The sequence below is a fragment of the Habropoda laboriosa genome, unplaced genomic scaffold, assembly GCF_001263275.1.
Source record: "Habropoda laboriosa isolate 0110345459 unplaced genomic scaffold, ASM126327v1 scaffold648, whole genome shotgun sequence".
NCBI classification, from domain to species: domain Eukaryota; kingdom Metazoa; phylum Arthropoda; class Insecta; order Hymenoptera; family Apidae; genus Habropoda; species Habropoda laboriosa.
In genome coordinates, this window is record NW_017100857.1 from 1,001,642 (window position 1) to 1,019,998 (window position 18,357).

At 39.9% G+C, this 18,357-nt stretch overlaps 1 protein-coding gene across 1 annotated transcript in view; it reads left to right on the forward strand.

Moving 5' to 3' along the window:
• Positions 1–10,379: 10,379 nt before the first annotated feature.
• Positions 10,380–18,357, forward strand: part of LOC108577372 — a 78,174-nt gene continuing 70,196 nt past the window's right edge. The window contains exon 1 of the mRNA XM_017940512.1: positions 10,380–11,289. Within this exon, the coding sequence (XP_017796001.1) occupies positions 10,697–11,289 (593 nt within the window). The 5' untranslated portion in view covers positions 10,380–10,696. The remainder of the gene's footprint in view (positions 11,290–18,357) is intronic.

Consider the following 18,357-nt stretch of genomic DNA (forward strand, 5'->3'; position numbering starts at 1 on the left):
CGAACAAAACTACCCACGACTGTTTGTTACGTCTTCGCAGAACCTTCTTATCACACAGATAACCCTGCGAACCCGCTATCTCGCTCCATTTTCCCCGAAATCTCTCCAGAAACGTCGGTACACTGTATCAGGAACAATCGTTGCTCTGATTGGGCAAACGGTTCGTGCGACAAGTCGTTTTTGCTCGCTTCACGAGACGGTGAGTGAAAGTTGCACGCTCTGTATTACGTTTTCAGCGTTGCACTCGGGGCAATTATTTCAGCCCAACTCGAATTTTTCATCGTATTTGAAAAAACCTACATACACACACACACACACACTATTGCGTAACCAGTCTGTTTGGATGTCCTTCGATAATATCGAACAGGGTCCCTTCCCGTTTCGCAGGGCTTTGCTGTTGCTCTGCTAACCGATAATTTCGTTGGATCGTTCGAGAGAGACTCTTTTTTATTTTTTTTCCGAGAGTGTAGGTAACACAAAGGTATGGAAATTGGCCGGGGGAAGAGAGGAGGTGCCGTTGGAGAATTTTTGATCCAGATCTGTGGCGTTCTTGTGAAACGCGACACTCTCGTTGCTCTTTTCGCGGGTTTCGCCCGATTTCTGGCGCGCATTATCGCGGCTCCGGGGCAATTTCGACGCGATTGCACCGGCGATATCGCGTCGTTCGGTGTAACGAGTGGTAATATCGCCAGCCTCGGCCGCGCACCGTCAGTTTATTCTGCACGCGTTGAAATCCTGCATAACGTGGACGTAGGAGCGGGGCATTTAGAGACTGTAATTTGTGAATGGACGAGAAGAAGATTCCACCGAACCTTATTTTTCGGAGATAAACAAAATTGTGCAGCTCTTTATTTAGCGAGAAATTATTGAAAAATCGTCGAGTTGAGGATTGAGATTCATTGAGAAGGCGAAATTATTGACTCCAATTTTAGAAAAACAAATTTGTAAACTTTATTTTACTGAAAAATCGTGGAATTGAGAATTGAGATTCATTCGCAAGCTGAAATGATTCTCTCCACTTTCTGATATTCTTGCAAGTTTAGTATCGAAGCACATGCTCGGTGCTTAATTTTTCAGAAGTAAAACAAATTTGTTAAATTTTATTTTATGGAGTCAGGCACTTCGGCTTCTGAATGGAAAAATTGTTACTGTGGTTTTGAAGATTCCTCGATTTCTGGAAAATAGGGACCGGTGGAATCTTTCTTTTCTTCTTCCCAGCTTTAACCCTTTCGTTACAATTGACGCCTGTAGGTCTTTTGAAAATTTCTACGCACTATACTGTTGGATGGAGCCTTTCGATGCACTTCCATCTCAATTTGACACTAGAGCTACCGACCAGGTCAAAATGACCCATTAGCATCTTTCGAGAAAACGTGAATGTTCAATACCGGCGAGTGTTATCATTTGTAACTTCCCGAATTTATTTTCTACAGGTATGCTTCTGTTTGCATCGACATGAATCGAATTTTCCAATAATGGTTTGCTTACGTAGAAATTCACTTTCGTAAAGTCGGCACTGTGTCGTTCTGACTCGGCTGGCAGTTCTAGAGTTAATATTTCATTTCATCCGTCACACACTATTGGAAATGGGTTATGGAATGAAATAGTCTTTTAACTTTGTAATATACGATTTATTTACGGTCTCAGAGGAAACGTCTTTACTCTATTGAATCTTCTGAAGGACTGTTTCTAGGCACCCAAAAGAAAGTTGGGGTCCCCTTTATACCTAGAAACTGTTTACATTATGGTATGGCATTGTGCAGTGAGTGACTCGAAGACGGACACCAGATGCATCTGGTGGAAGTCTTAGTGCCTTTGTTTAAAATAACCCGGAGACATTTTTGTTCTTACTTGATTATTTCCATAGGGTGTTGTTAGAAATAATCCAACGCACACTTCCTCCTAATTTAATATCTAACTTCACCCTTTGCACACTTCCAGCTTAACGTAATAAACCGAATTTTAAAACGACGCGGCCAAAATACAAAATTTTGCAGCTACGATTAAAAATTTACACGTCAAAATCTGCCGCAGCCGAAAGGATTATGATGCCTCTTTTTTTCAATTTTTTTGGAATAGACGTGGGTGAGCTACGACGATCTCCGGTGGAATGTTAGATACGAAGATGCGAAAGCTGCCTCTGGTGGAAAGTTTCGGAAAAATTGGTTTGGTTCGACGTGAAATCTGGACGATGTAGGCGATGAACTCGGATTGGCTTCTGCGTGGAACTGGGTAGACAGGTGGCTGGATAATGATAGTTATCGCGAAGATCGGCGAATTTTAGGGTCCGACTGTGCTTCGGTGTCAATTTTCTCTTCGGTTACACTTAATAACGTGTTTCGAGCCGTTTGCTGTGTAACGAAACAGCGAAGCACCTATTAAAAATAATTTATCGTACGTTCCAGCGTTTGCAACGATAACACATTTTTATAACGAGAAAATGACACCGAAGATTACACTTAACGGGCTACTTTAACCCTTCTAAAAATGTATATTTCATTGTTTCTTCAAAAACAAATAAAACGACAATCTGAATGAGAAACAATTTTCACTGAAAATATTAAAATACACGATAGAATGAATTTTTCCTGGTTTCGTTACGCTTAATAAGCTGCCTTGACCCTTATAAAAATGTATCTTTCGTTGTTTTTTTAAAAAAAGACACGATAATCTGAGTGAAAAATAATTTTCACTGAAAATATTAAAATACACGATAGAATGAATTTTTCCTGGTTTCGTTACGCTTAATAAGCTGCCTTGATCCTTATAAAAATGTATCTTTCGTTGTTTTTTTAAAAAAAGACACGATAATCTGAGTGAAAAATAATTTTCACTGAAAATATTAAAATACACGATAGAATGAATTTTTCCTGGTTTCATTACGCTTAATAAGCTGCCTTGATCCTTATAAAAATGTATCTTTCGTTGCTTCTTTAAAAAAAAAACACGATAATTGAGTGAAAAATAATTTGTATTAAACACATTAAAATACCCAATTTTTCCTGGTTTCGTTACGCTTAACAATTTACCTTGACCCTTCTAAAAATGTATATTTCATTGTTTCCAAAAGAAAGAATGATAAATTGTACGAAAAATAATTTGTATTAAAACCATAAAAATCCACAATTTTTCCTCTTCCTATGCCACAATTTTACCACACGAAATGTCCAATTGTGCAATTTATACATCACCCGACTCTTTTTCTTGCGCCGCATTGTGAAAGGGTTAACCATAGTATAAAATTTCTCTTTTACTCAAATGTTTCTTAACCCGAATATTATGTCACCCACAAATTGCACATTTATTTCCACAAATCTCGCGTTATTTACTTATCGCTGCGAAAACACGGCGAAACTTCCAATGGAGAAGAAAAAGAAAATAAAATCACAGAGGGTGAAGATAAATCTGTGTCGAAAAATGAAAGAAGCAAACTGTAAAATCGCGTTTACCAGTGGTCTAGAATCACAGAGTGTGTCGACGTCGAAGAAATTTCCACGTGAAGCCCCGTATCAGCGGCGTTTGTCCGTCGACACACGTGTCTCGAATCCTCTTTCTCGCGATCACGAAACGAATAGCTGGCGGTCCACGTTTCCCTCGGCAGAGCGACGAAAATCGTGTCGAGCTGTTTGCACGACCGCGACGTTCCCCGTCTTTTTTTCTCTTCTTTCTGCGAAATAAGAAACACCGGATGACGGAGGTAAGAAAAGAGGAACCGTTCGAGGTAACGGAGATAGACTCGTTCGCGATTCCAGTAGCCAAGCCATAAACCTGTCCGAAGGTACGTGAGGCCGGTGATAAGCAGCCGGCTGATAAGCAGTCGTCTGTGGCAACGCTCCTCCCTCCTTCTCGATGCATCGAATTATTCCGTTGAAATTGCTTTTCGCCAAACGAACCAATCTTCGTTGCGCTCCTTTCGAGGAGGATGGAGCTCCTTCTTGGAGGATCTTCTTTCGAGCTTTCGCCCCTCTTGCTCTGGTTGAAAGGATTCCTGTTGACTTGGCAATTTTTTAACGTGAAATTTCAGACGATTTAGAAGGAACATTTGATGTTTTTCATTTGTTTGTAAATGGTACTCTTTGGTAGTGGAGATTTTTCAGATGTAGCAAGTGAGTTAGTTATCTCTTTGCTCTGGATTTTTGTTCCTTTGGCAATTTTTTAAGGTGAAATTTGCAATGATATTTATTTTTTAATAATGGAGATTTTTGAAGTATAGAAAGTGAGTTAGTCAACGTTTTGCACTGGACCCTTGTTTCTTTGGCAATTTGCTTACATGAAATGAAAGCTTTTTAACGTGAAGTTTGAGATGATGTAGAAATGAATAGTTTAGAAATCAGCTTCAGTATTTTTGAGTATGATGCATTATCGTTTATTTATAAATGGTATTTTTTGGAAACGAAGATTTTTGAAATGGAGAAAGTGAGCTAAGTACTTCTTTAAATTTTGCTTCAGGTGTTTTAAATTGACTAATTAAAATGATAAACAAGTTCAGTTGTTGGATGATTGCGATAATGAAAGGGTTAAATATACCAGTAGTGTATATAATTCTAATCTGAGCTAATATTCCAGGAATAAAAAAGATACTAAAATTATCGTGTCCCACTGATATCGAACATCAGAGTGTGTTCGTGATACAATTTTAGTATCTTCATGCGTGGAATATTACTTGAGATTAGAAATTCAAAGATTACAGGTATTTCGAGTAATTTCAAGTGGTGTTTTATTTGGATAATCTAATCGTAAACTCGTCAGATTTCTCTAAGGCAAACAATATTACAAAGGAGTAATTCTAATATTGATACGAACAGTGATTATCGATAGATTTTGATATTTCATGCTTCCTAGAACGTGGGAAACTTCTGCGTATGATTCTTCGAACGTTTGCAAGCTCATTTCTCGCGTTTCCTCGAAATATTGCGTAATAATTAGGACACTGACTGCTCGGTGATTTTGTTTATTTTATAAAATTGAAGATTACCGATTTTTCAGTTTAATTTCTGGATACTATCAGAATTCTGGAAACTTCATTTCCTTAGGAAAACCTTTTGTAAAAGTGTCTTCATCTCTCTGAAGAATTCTCTCGTTTTCTTCAATAATTGAGAAATTTTAAACATTTATTTTCATTTATCCTCTTAGTCCTTCCATTCCCTGAGTAATCTACAATTTCTAAAGTTCATCACACTCCCAGAAACTTAATTTCCCAAAAAAGACCTTCTGCAACCTCGTCTTCATCTCCCACTGAAGAATTCTCCCCAATTTTCTTCAATAATTCACAAATTTTAACATTTATTTTCATTTATCCTCTTAGTCCTTCCATTCCCTGAGTAATCTACAATTTCTAAAGTTCATCACACTCCTAGAAACTTAATTTCCCAAAGAAGACCTTCTGCAACCTCGTCTTCACCTCCCACTGAAGAATTCTCCCCAATTTTCTTCAATAATTGACAGATTTTAACATTTATTTTCAATTATTCTCTCAGCTCTTCGATTCCCTAGATAATCTACAATTTCTAAAGTTCATCACACTCCTAGAAACTTAATTTCCCAAAGAAGACCTTCTGCAACCTCGTCTTCACCTCCCACTGAAGAATTCTCCCCAATTTTCTTCAATAATTGACAGATTTTAATATTTATTTTCAATTATTCTCTCAGCTCTTCGATTCCCTAGATAATCTACAATTTCTAAAGTTCATCACACTCCTAGAAACTTAATTTCCCAAAGAAGACCTTCCTCAACCTCGCCTCTACCTCTCTCCGAACGATCCTCTACCATCTTCCCTAAATTTTTAAGGAACACACCTAACAGATCGTCGCTCACAACGTGTACCATAGGTTCAACCAACTTTTTCCCTAAACAAAACGACGAACGTAACCAGGATTTTCCGTGAAATCGTACGGTGCTCTCCGTACGAAGACTGCCGGGGTTAACGAGAAGCGGACGTGCAAACCGGTGGAAACAATTGGTCAGTTCGTCCGCGGCCAATTAGAGAATTGCAGCGATGAAAATACCGGCTAGCTCTTAATTCGATTCAGCCAATTAACTCTCTCCGTCCCTCTGCGCGCAACTACCGGCCTCCCTCTGTCAGGCTAGTCGGAGTTTCTCGAAGCGAGCTGAACGCAACAACAGACGGCCGTTCGATCGAACTGTGCTAATTCGATTAACCGAAAACATTCGTGAAAACTCGTTCAAACACCTGATCGTATCCGTATTCGTCGTACGTGTGTGTTCGCCAATATTGTCAGAGACAAAGGAGATCTACGAACGACCATTCGCCTCCCGAAAACGAAGGTTCGAAGTTCGCGTCGTTCCAGGAGAATTAGGTCAAAGTCGTATCGCGACGAAAAAGTGATACGACCGTGAATACACGCGCATAAACACATGCACGATAACATACGATAGGTTGCATAATCGAGCTCTAGGGACACCGTTGAAATTTTAGAATGGTGCACGTTAATAGCCATGATCGAGGTGTTAAAATGTCTCGGAGGATTAGTAGGAGGATGTTTGACTTTTTTTCGCAGTGGTAATAGAATTATTGCTTCGAATGTCAAACAGTGGAGAAATTATTGGAGAATTTATTTTTAGGGTACGCTGCTGTCGTCGGCAGACTTTATTCGAGATAACCTCTGCGTAACACCGGAAGAAATGTAATTTTTGGAAAATAAAGATTTGAAGAAGGCTGCGGAAAGACGAATGCCGAATTTTTTCTAAAATAAACCGAACGTTACAACTGCTTTAAATTAAAAACTATGGAATAAATAAGTTTACTTTTGGAATGAGGAATTAAAATCGAATGAAAATTTATTATATATTACAAAAATGATTGTTTCCAGATAATTCTAAAATGATAAATCTGCAATTGTAATAATTCTTAATCCTGAGTTGCTCAGATAAAATCTGACAAATCTGATAACTTTCGTCCTGCCCTAATCTTCGGTGTTTCCTTTTCAAATAACGAATAAAATTTACCATATATTGAAATTACAATATTTATACATCACAAAAATTAGAATTTTTCAACTAGTAATTCTTAAGTAAAGTCTGACAAATCCAACAGTTTTCATCCTTTCCCCATCCAACCTCCGCTGTACTTTCCATCTCCCTCCGTAGATCGTAAAAACGCATTATTCAAAAAATACATTTATAATAAAATACGTGGTTTACACCGTCGTTGAAACAATTTCAAAAGGAAAAAATTCACCAGGCAAAGGAAGGTTTAAGCGACACTGATTAATGTACAGTAGAATTGCTCTGGCAGGCTAATGAAGTTGCCTTAGAAACTACGCGAAAGACAAACGAGACGATTGCACGCAATTTCGAGCGCGCATACACCAACCGGCGTTAGCACTGCAACAAAATTAATCTGTTCGCCGGTAGTAAGAGCAGTTAGGTAACGCTTGGGTTCGTCAATTCAGACGTTAAATAACGACAGAACGTTAGATGTGGATTATGAAATGAATTACGATTGGTAGATAGTTCGAAAGCTGTCCTTATTGCGATAACTTCCTGTGTTTTCGTCGCGGGACTATCTAACATATTGTTTGCACTATGCAGCTACCTAATCTGAGAAACGAGACGGTGTTTATCGTTATTATCAGTGAGAATCTTTATCGTTACACGTCGTTCGTGAACGAAAATTTATTTCGCCAACCGCTTCTATCGCCGCGACGCGACGTCTCGTTTGTCGGCGTATAACGTGAGATTTTCGCGTTTACAGAGCGTCACGGTTATGCTCGCCGAAGTGTCAACCTTCTGCGAGGGACTTTTGTGTTTGGTAAACTGGTTTCTCGGCATTATTCACGGAAAACTGATATTTACACGCTCGTCGAAACCTAAAAAGAAAAATTACACGTTAAATCGTTGACGAAAGATTTGTTAGAAATTTTCATCGCGAATTTTAGGTTAGAATAACGTGTAAATCGAAGATATATAAACTAATTTCTCAGTTATTATTCAAGGAATTATGTAAATATAATTATGAAGTTTTATTTGAAGTTTTTGACGAAAAAAGTTTAATTTTTTAGTAAATGGTATGTTAGAAATTTTAATAGCGAATTTGAGGTTAGAATAACGTATGACTCGAGAGTGTAGAAGTTGGAACTTTGTCAATTTCGTAAAATTTGTAATACTCTGTTGTTATAATTATTCCAAGTATTTCTACTATGATGAAATAGGAAATTTGTTTTCCACGTATTAATTTTCCCGAAATTGAAGATTCACTCGTTTACGTTGCCACGAACAAGCACGTTACGCTCGGAATTGTTTACCGTTCCGTGTAAACAGCGACGACACCGGTACCAGTTGTCATTCAATCGCTCATTCCTGATTGTCACGGGCGTGTGTGTTGTTGATCTTCGTTAAGCCCTCTGCATCAAGACATTTTCATACCTATTTGTCCAAGAATGATCGTTTCTTTCTTTCGTTTACACTAGTGTTTGAAGAATATATCGCTTGATGAGAAATTAAACGGTCGTTATACGTTGATACGTTTGAAAAGAATGAATCAGATGTCAGATGTTCGAGAAATACATACATTTGTACACATATCCGATATGACAGCTCTATTAAAATCATTAAAAACAAACAATTGTATCTTCATACGTTACGTGCACTTTCAATTGCACTCTTTTTACGACACATTAGATCATACGTTAATCGGTAACGCACTAAAATTTCAAACGTTGATATAACAGTCCAATTTATAACCTAGTTCAATCTGTTCTAACCTCTCATTGGCCGTGATTGCCATTTACTTCTCGTCGAAAATATTTACAACACACACTCTCTCTCTCTCTCTCTCTATTCGTAAAAACGAATATCTTCGGACACGTTTCTTAATTCAATAATGCGACAAAAACACGTACAGAAACGAAATTAAACGACGGGGATGAAGAACAAAGTACGTTTAACCACAACGTCCGGTGTGTAGAAAGCATCGAAGCCCTTGAAAAGCCCTCCATCTTTAAGATACGGTCCGCTCCACACAGGGGCGAACTTTGTAATTATTTCGAGCAAGCGTGACGGTATCGAAAGTAAAAAAAACTGTTTGTAAACGATCGAGAAGAGCGCGAAGTCGTGCGTCTTCGGTGCGTGGTTTCTTCTTGTTGGGTATACTCGGCCCCGGGAGGTGGGGGATGCGCCCGAAGAGACAGTCTCGAGCCGAGTGCCTCGACGTGTATAAATACAAGCAGTCGGCTTCGTTCTCGCTTAGTCGCTGCGATACTCGATTCTCGTGACGGCCTGTCGATTCAAGTGCGTGTTGTGCCCCGATATCACGATTTATCGCAACCGGCTGCCCAAGTGTAGCAGCAAGTGAGTGCGCGCGCACACACACATTCGAACATATAATCATAATAAAGAAACACGAAGACGAAAAGAAAGAAAGAGAGAGAGAGGAAAATAGTAAGAGAAAGTCGTTCGTTTTTGTCGGTTACATCTCTCCCTCTCTTTTTTGCTCGAAACGCGTTGCCTTCTGTATTGGCCACAGTTTCAGCCCAGTACCGAAAGATCGCGCGTGCCGCGTGTGTTTGTTCGTTGTGCTGGGTTTCGGCCCGTGTGCGTGCGCGTCTCCACAGTAACGTCACGTCGGTATACAAGGGAGAGAAAGAAAAAAGGACTAGTGCTCGACTTTGCCGGCCTCACTGGGCCAGCCTTCTCCTCGATTCTCCGTGTTTAGCTCACGGTGTGTCCGATGGTGGAGAAGAAAATACGCGACAGTATAGCTGGACTCTGCTATCGGTATACGTCGAGTCGTTAACCTGAAAGCGCGTACCCCACCCGAGAGAAGACGGAAGCGACGCCCGTTCGAAGTTTCATCGTGGAAATCGCGTCAGAAGCGGGAAAGTCGCTTGGGAAGTTTGCTTGGGTAGAGAAAGAGGAGCACCTCTCTGTTGTGTGTTTATTCGTACGCCGTTGATGCTACGTTTCAAAACCGTTACAGAATTCGTTCCACGAGTGTGACGACGTTACACGACAAGTGTCGTTCGGTCTAATTCGAGACACAGGACATCTGACGGGCCGAGGACGAAGCAAAGGTCGATTCGGTTGACGTTTGTAGCTAGTGTGTTAGAGGCCGAGAACGAGTTTCCAACAAGGGCCTCTCGACTTACCAGAAAATAGAGAAACAAACGAAGGAGCAAAAGGCTCGCACAAGGTGGAAGCTAGTCGGTCGAAGGAGCCGTTGGCTGGTTCCGCGCGCGATTCTCCCAGGTCAACGATCTGCTGGTGGATCTCGCGGCTCTCGAGCTGTACCCGGTGTGTATACACATACCTGTGGACAGGTCCGGTCGATACGATACAGGTTCGTTCGTTCGTCCGTTGGTTGGTTCTTTCGCTGGTTCGGTCGCGTTCGTTCAGTATATACGCGTATTCGTGCCGATAGCACGTTTCACGAGGAGTGAAAAGGCGGTCACTCGGTACGCCGCCGTGGCTGCTTTCACCGGCGATGGAATAATGCCGATCAAGCCTTAACGGTACGCTGTAAACTCATGCCTTCCGTATTTCCTTCGCGAACCACCAGCAAAATGATCGCGGATCTCGGGTGATCGTCGGTGTATCGCCGAGAAGGTTCGTCGCAGTGTCTCGCGAGTGTTTGTCGGTGTTGTTTATTGCGCGTCCGTACGAGTGTGAAAAACGTGGAGATACAACGACTACGTTTAGCCTCGCGCTTCTTCTCGAGGATCGACTCGGTTGTATAGTATGGAAACGACGATGTACATCAGCAACGAGCCGCAGAACAACGGTCACTCGGCCACCAAATACGCCTCCACGAACTCGATTCCGTCGATGATGGAGAAAGAGTCGTCGTTCGCAAAACTGATCGGCGCAGTCGGTAGGCGGGACTCGAGCGCTATCTTGCGTGACAATAAGGGAAGGAGGCATAGCGTGTTGGAGGATTTGAAGGCGCGAAGGGACAGCTTGTTCCATAGGGCACGACGTGGCAGTGTTGTCGAAGAGAAGGAGAATAATACGGCGACGAAACAAGTGCAAAAGGAGAAAAGGCGAGCGAGCGAAGGTGGCAGAAGGTGTTCGGTTTTTTACGTGTCTCAGGATTTACTCGAAGAGAATCAGGAGTTGTTAGAAAACGAGAGAATACAGGCAGACCTCGAGGGAAAGAAGGGTCGGAGAAAATCGTGGCATATTCTCGCGAAGCCACCGAAACTCGATCGAAAGAGGAGAAAAGGTATCGCTGGTGTTCCGACACAGGTTGGAAGCACCGATGGATTGTACACACAAACTAGACAGAAGAGGCCTTCATGGTGGAATATATTCGTACCTGACTCTGTCGCCAGGTATTTATCGTTCATGTTGCGTTATGTTCTGTGTTTGGACAGTGTTCTCTCATGGAGAATCCTTGGACGTTGATAACGAATTGTGATTGTTTTTTTTTTGTTGTTGAATCTCCGTATTATCGTTCGTATCGCGCAATTGGCAAACTAACAGGATCCTACTTAAACGACAGATACATGTGCAAAGTGGATATAAAGGTAGGCGTATGATAGCATTTTGTCGAACGTCGTTCCGTGGCTTTTCGCTTCGGTAATTTCGAGCAGGACCGGTTTTCGTGGATATCCTTCTTCGGTCGTGGCACAATGGTCTTGTTTTCATGGAAACGAGGCGGATAAATTGCTTCGTGAGGTGTATAGGTTATGTTTCTCCATTGCAGTTCCTTTCTCGTTCGCCGCGCTTCGATACAGGTTATGGTTTATTTGTTAGGTTATTACTGTCAATGAATACGATAGGATAAAGGAAAGGCGTTCACGGTAAACAGTGTTGCCACTATCGGAGAAACAATCTTCGTGCTTTACGAATGATGGGAAAGCGGTACATGGGCTGTTATTGTTGTTCGTCTCCTATGTTATATCACAGTGAACGCGGGCGATTACGGTAGAGGGATTTGATTTCAAGGAAAGAATCGTGAAACAGGTGCACCGTGTAAATATTTAGAGAAGTCGACGTGGTTGAAGTCATAATCCGGGATCGGGTAATCATGTCACTTTCAGACAGTCGCATTTACCATCCGCGATAACAGCTCTACGGCTAATAACGTGCACAACTTGCTTTTACCAACCGAATTCTTGCATGATTTGTTTGCGTTACGTATCCCGAGTTGGAAAGTGCCTTCGGATAAAAAATACTTGCACACGTTTATACCGTTGAAACGTTTAAACGTTTCTGCATCGAAAACGTGACGTCACGATGTCACAAACGAAAAGAACTATTCGTGCAATTATTCTCGTCAGGAATCGTGCGTGTTGTCGTTCGTTGATTTTTCGACGAAGAAGAAAAGAAACGTTTCGTTGAAGTTACCGACGAATCTCTGCCTGGAATGAAAATTACGAATTACCGGAAACAAAGTCGTGATTTATGGTGCGTTATCGATACTCGATCTAGCGTGTTTTCTCAAGCACGGGAAATTTTTCTGGTGTTTCCTCTCTGTCTGTTGGTAATCCCACGATTTCTCCATGCTCCTCTGAACACGGAAATCGAACGTCACCGATTCAACGTGCGTTTATCGTTCGTCTGAAAACGTTGGAGACGCCTCGATCATACAGAATCGACCGCCATGTTGACGAAAACAATAGAGGGGGGAGCGTTCGTAACTTTTCGAGACCGCGTTGTTATTTTCGATAGTCGATCCGCTTCGACAGAGAGATGGAGTCCATCTTTCATCTGCGATTGCGCGCCATTATCTCGAAGGTTATGTTTTCTTCACCTACACGGAAAGAATATTACGGAATACTTGAAAGATCGTTAAACTCTTTTCAATTTTTTTTCCACTATCGCTCACGTGCTTGGAGTGAAAATAATATTACGATGGAAATATTATCTCTCCTCGTTATTGATCTCGTAATCTCAATGTACGGTTAATTGATTATCGCTTCCTAGATGTGTCGATTGTCAACATTGACATCTATGTTTTCATCGTTTAATTGCAATGACAAAAGCGTGACCTTCGCAAGTATGATTACTCAGCCGTTTTATTGCATACTATACATTATTTTATTTTTTTTATTGCTGTTCCAAGCATCGCATCGGTTACTCTCTCGATTGAACGTGTTTTCAGAAACGATGTCACAACGATCGGACCAACCTTTCGATGAAAAAAAAGCAAAATAATTTGCACTTTCAATTAGTATTGTTTATCCTCGTTTCGTAACTTCGATCGTTCTCTTTCTCTTTCCATTATCAAAATACACGAACGTTAACAAAAGTACCTGGAATCGGGGACTATCGTTTCTTTTTTTATTCCTTCGTAAATTTTTCACCGGCGTCGACGTCACTTTCACGCTTTTATGCAACTAATTATGCAATTACGTTATTTTTTACGATGATCGTTAAACAGTATACGATCGAAACCGTGTTTCGTCACACGTTAGTAGAAATCCAATTGCGAATCTAAACATGAAACACGATACTATCAACTTTCTATAGAGAATAAAAGGTAAATAGACATTTTTACGTGTGTTCTTTGTCTCTTTTTAACTGGTCGTCAAGAGGTTAGCCTTAATCCCTAATTTTCCTTTCTCTATTGCGAACCATAGAACGTAAAGAATATTGTTAGGCGTTCTGATTCAAAGAACTTTTGATTTTCATCTGGAAAAGGTGTATTGTTCCCGGACAAAAAGCGAAAGAAAGAACATCTACGGTCGAATGACCGGGCTCAGATTTTTTTTCCCCGCTGACGGAGAAACTTTACCGAGAAAATTGGGTCGGACGCATCCGCAGGCCTTCTGGTGTTCCTCTCTGAAAAATTCGGGACTCGTCGCGCGTCGGTTTTTCCCCTCGGTGACGTCTTCCTTCTTTTTTTCAACTTCTGGCTTTCGATGGATCGCGACTTGGTAATTTTTGATAGTTTTCCCGGTGATTCATGGCGTCGCGTCAGTCTCACTTTTTCCGAGGAGAATCCTTTTTAGTGCAGATCGAAATCTACTCGTTTGTTTCTCCTGCAAATATCGCGATCTTGGGAAAAAATATTTCTTCCGATTGCGTCGTGTTTTATTATCGTTACTTTTTTTTGTAACTATTGATATTTTGCCTTTTTCTCTGTATATGTGGAAATAGTTTTAAATAATTTTAAGAGGTAAGAGAAACATCTAAAATGTGAATTGAAGGTCTCAGAGGAGAATTCAGCTGAATTCGAAAAACAGAAATTTTCAAAAAATAGGAAAATAAATTGAAACACTAAAAATGAAATATTTTTGTACCCTTTGCCACTGAAAATATTTTTCAAACGTTCCCTTCAAGTTGCAAAAAAATGAAGTTTTAATCTACTTAATTATTTATTTAGAAAATCTCTCATCTCTCCACTCGCTTTCTTAAATCTTCAATAATTATTTTCCTTTACAATTCTCCATATTCAAATCACCCGTATAGTCTCAATTTTCCTTCGATGGTTCTCGCCAAACTCTCGTCCTTTTGCCAGCGCAAAATAATCCCAATGACGTCAATGCCCATATTTTTTCCCGTTTACTTTCAATTGGTTAAATATAATCCAGGCACGTTAGATGCAACTTCATAATCGATTCTCGACGGTCTTTTATACCGAATCGAGCGAGGGTTAGGGTGGGGGGAGGAGGAGATTGGCGAAAAAATTGAGAGGTTCGATCGATGTGGATCGCGGCAAAAAAATGCACGAGGTATTTATCAGGACCACTGGTTACACGTGAAAACCGGTCGAGCGCCTTAAAATAGCCGTTCGCGTACCGTGTTCGACGTTTTTTCTCATCGAACCTTTATCTGCCGCCTTTGCACGATGTCGAGGGTATACTTTTCAAACCTTTCCCCCTCCTTCCTTCTGATTCACAAATTATTGACCGTGCCCGGTAGCTACTGGTAGTACGAGATCCGACGATGTTAAGAGATTTTCTTTTGATCGGTAGTTTTTCATCCCAGAACAAAGGAGAATTTTTTTTCTTCTTCCATAAAAACATTACTTCGTTAGAAGATAATTTTATGTAGAAATTGTTTTTTTATAAATGCTTCCATTGTTGGGTTTAACAATTGATTTTAAAACAAGCTTTCTCTCTGTCTCTCTCTCTTTTGTAATGTGAAGAAATAAACAAAGGGAATAAAAAAAAGGACAGAGAGAGAGAGAGTCGGTTCTCCTTTCTTCTTTAATTAAATCTTTCCTAGAAAGAAACAATACGATTATACCTTTGAGTGAAATGGAAGAAACGAAGAATCGTTGTGCTACTGTAGAAATTGCTTCTTCTTTTTTCTTCTTCTGTTTGAACGTCGTGCTTCCGTAAGGAAGTCGAGGAGAGGTAAAAGAAAGAATGGAATATATACGCGATAGAACGACGCCGGGAGTTGACTTTAGAAGCGCGTGTTTTTCTCTCGTAACACCAACGACCACCGACGTGTCTGAGAAAAGTTTCGTTGCCAGACGACCGACCACGGTGGTCCAACAATCGCTTCCGGTTACTCTCCATGTTTCACGGAGTTTACACTTTTACCGCGTGGCCTGGCTTGACCCTCGAAATTCTTTTACTCTTTGATCGCTTTTCTTTTTTTATTTCGAGAGTATGTACTTGAGGGAGAACTGATTTTTGAATGGTTGCTTTTTGCGGGAGTAGTGGGGAATTTGGAGGAGGAGAAAGTCGAATGGTTTTGGGTTGCTTGACTGTATTGTTGATGGTGTTTTTTTTAAATTGTTGTTGGTTGTAATTCGGAAATTATTCGGATTAAGGCATTGGTGAGATTCTGAAATTGTGGTTTTGAGGTTTTGAAAGTTTAATATTGAGATTCTGAAATTTTTATATGGGATTTTGAGATTTGGAACTTTTCACTTTGAGATATCGAAATTTTGAATTTGAGACTTCGAAATTTTAATATAGAGATTCCGAAATTTCCATTTTGAGATTTGGAACTTTTCACTTTGAGATATCGAAATTTTGAATTTGAGACTTCGAAATTTTAATATAGAGATTCCGAAATTTCCATTTTGAGATTTGGAACTTTTCACTTTGAGATATCGAAATTTTGAATTTGAGACTTCGAAATTTTAATATAGAGATTCCGAAATTTCCATTTTGAGATTTGGAACTTTTCACTTTGAGATATCGAAATTTTGAATTTGAGACTTCGAAATTTTAATATAGAGATTCCGAAATTTCCATTTTGAGATTTGGAAATTTTCACTTTAAGATATCGAAATTTCCATTTTGAGATTTGGAACTTTTCACTTTGAGATATCGAAATTTTGAATTTGAGACTTCGAAATTTTAATATAGAGATTCCGAAATTTCCATTTTGAGATTTGGAAATTTTCACTTTAAGATATCGAAATTTCCACGCAAAATCGAACTAGACGAGACATTTAATTGAAACCCACTTTCGACGTGTTCCCTCACTTTTTGACGTTTCGAAATTTCACGACGTGGGAACGGTTTCGTCGAGACACGGCTGACATAACAACATATTTTTAGCAAATACGCGGACTTGGCATAAAATTCCACGGTATACGTATTCAGATAAAATCTGCTCTGGTCAAATCCAATTTCACGTTCTACGTTACTCTCTGACAAGTCCCGTCGTTTATCCAGATAGCTTGTCTGCACGATATTCCACGTCGATTTACGTATCCTTGTCTACCGTCTGGATCATTGAATCCGTATCTTGGTCGCCGAAAGTTTGGATCGAATACAAGAATCTTTGGAGAAGAGTTTGTGAATTTGGTATTGCCGTAAGTTGAAAATTTGGAACGGTGTGATATAAATTAGATTACGAAAGCTTTTTCACAATTTAGAGACTCTAGAGAAAAATTTTCTTTTTACAAAATTAGTGGAAAGTTTATCCACAATTTAAAGGCTCTAGAGAAATATATTTTTTTGGAAAATTAGTGGAAAGTCTATCCACAACTTAAAGACCCTAAAAAAATATTTTTCTAAAGTAAAATATTGACTTTGGAAAAATATCTTTTTCACAGAAAATCAATCTTTTTAAAATAAAAATATCCCTCTTTGCGAATAATAATACTCCACTCTAACACTATACAAATGTTCCTTCAAAATTTCTAATTTTATCAAAAATGATCCAATATTATCCAACACAAACTTCGCAAATTCCAAAGTTACTCTCAAAATTCTCAAAATCGTAGAAGAATTATTCGAAAATTCGATGCAGACAGGATTAAACGAGTGACTCGAACATTTCAACGTATACCCCACAGCTGTTCCAAAGAATCGAGTTTCGCGAAGGTTGCTAGAAAACGATGACACAAAAGCAACGTCTGCTCAGTTGCATATGACAAAAATAACAGCAAAACACGTCGCGTTAGTGGCAAATGCAACGCGAATAAGTGTGGCATGTATGTTTACGCGTGCATACAAAAGGTGCCCAAAGAGAAACAAGCGATCCGGAGAACAGATGTTCCCGATCGAAGTAATTTCGCGTGGCTTCTGCCGTCTCTTGCGTAATTCACGGGTTCCTTGTTGGCAAAGTCGGAATATCAAGTAGAGTGTCACCAAAGTTGTCGTTTCATCTTCTTGGAATAATCAGCCAAGGTTTAACAAACGACCATACGAGAAACTAGAGTCGATAGAAACCTTCGAATCGTAATGCAACGTGACAATTCTAACTGCTTAAAAATTCCCACTCGAATCGCACACACTTTTTTCGTTTGTTTTTTCTTCTGTTCGCGACACGATGAATTAATCGAAAATGATTAAACGTCGTTAAACCAAAAACTCACGCGCGGCTGACGTCAAAAGTTTAACGAAGAAAAGCGCAATTCCTCGAGTCTCTCGTTCACGAAGACTGGACGTCGCTGGAATAGCAAACGTTCCTCTCCGCTATGTACGATGCATTGTAATAAAAAAATCGAAGATCCTCTAGCGCGAACAAAGAGTTTATTGTCCCGCCGCCGAGATCTCTTTCTCTCTCTCTCTCTGTCTTTTCTCGTTCGAGAGGCTAAATTTGAATCTTGTGCGCGGTTTTGGATACTGTACCTCGAGTTGCCACAGTTGCCGATTTATCGAGTCTAGTTTCTCTGGGGATAGAGGCGATTCCTTTTGTTCGCTAGAGATTTTCCCCCGGGAAGATTCTTTTTTGCGGAGGAAATCTCTTCCGCGAAAATTGATATTCATCTATCTACAGTAAATTCTCCACAAGTGTCAGACAGTTTGGATTCTACAAGTGTCAGTATAGATGGTCCTACGCCTATGTTATCTCGCTCGCTGTCAGTCACCACTCGGTCTCTTTTACGAGATTTCACGGCTCGACAATTCATAATAGAAAAATATAATTTCTTTAATTTTCCTTTTTTTCATCTGAAATTTGTTTTAACATGTTGGTGAGATTTTTCTGATAAAAATGATATCAAACACGATATAATTTGAACAACATTTACTTATTAA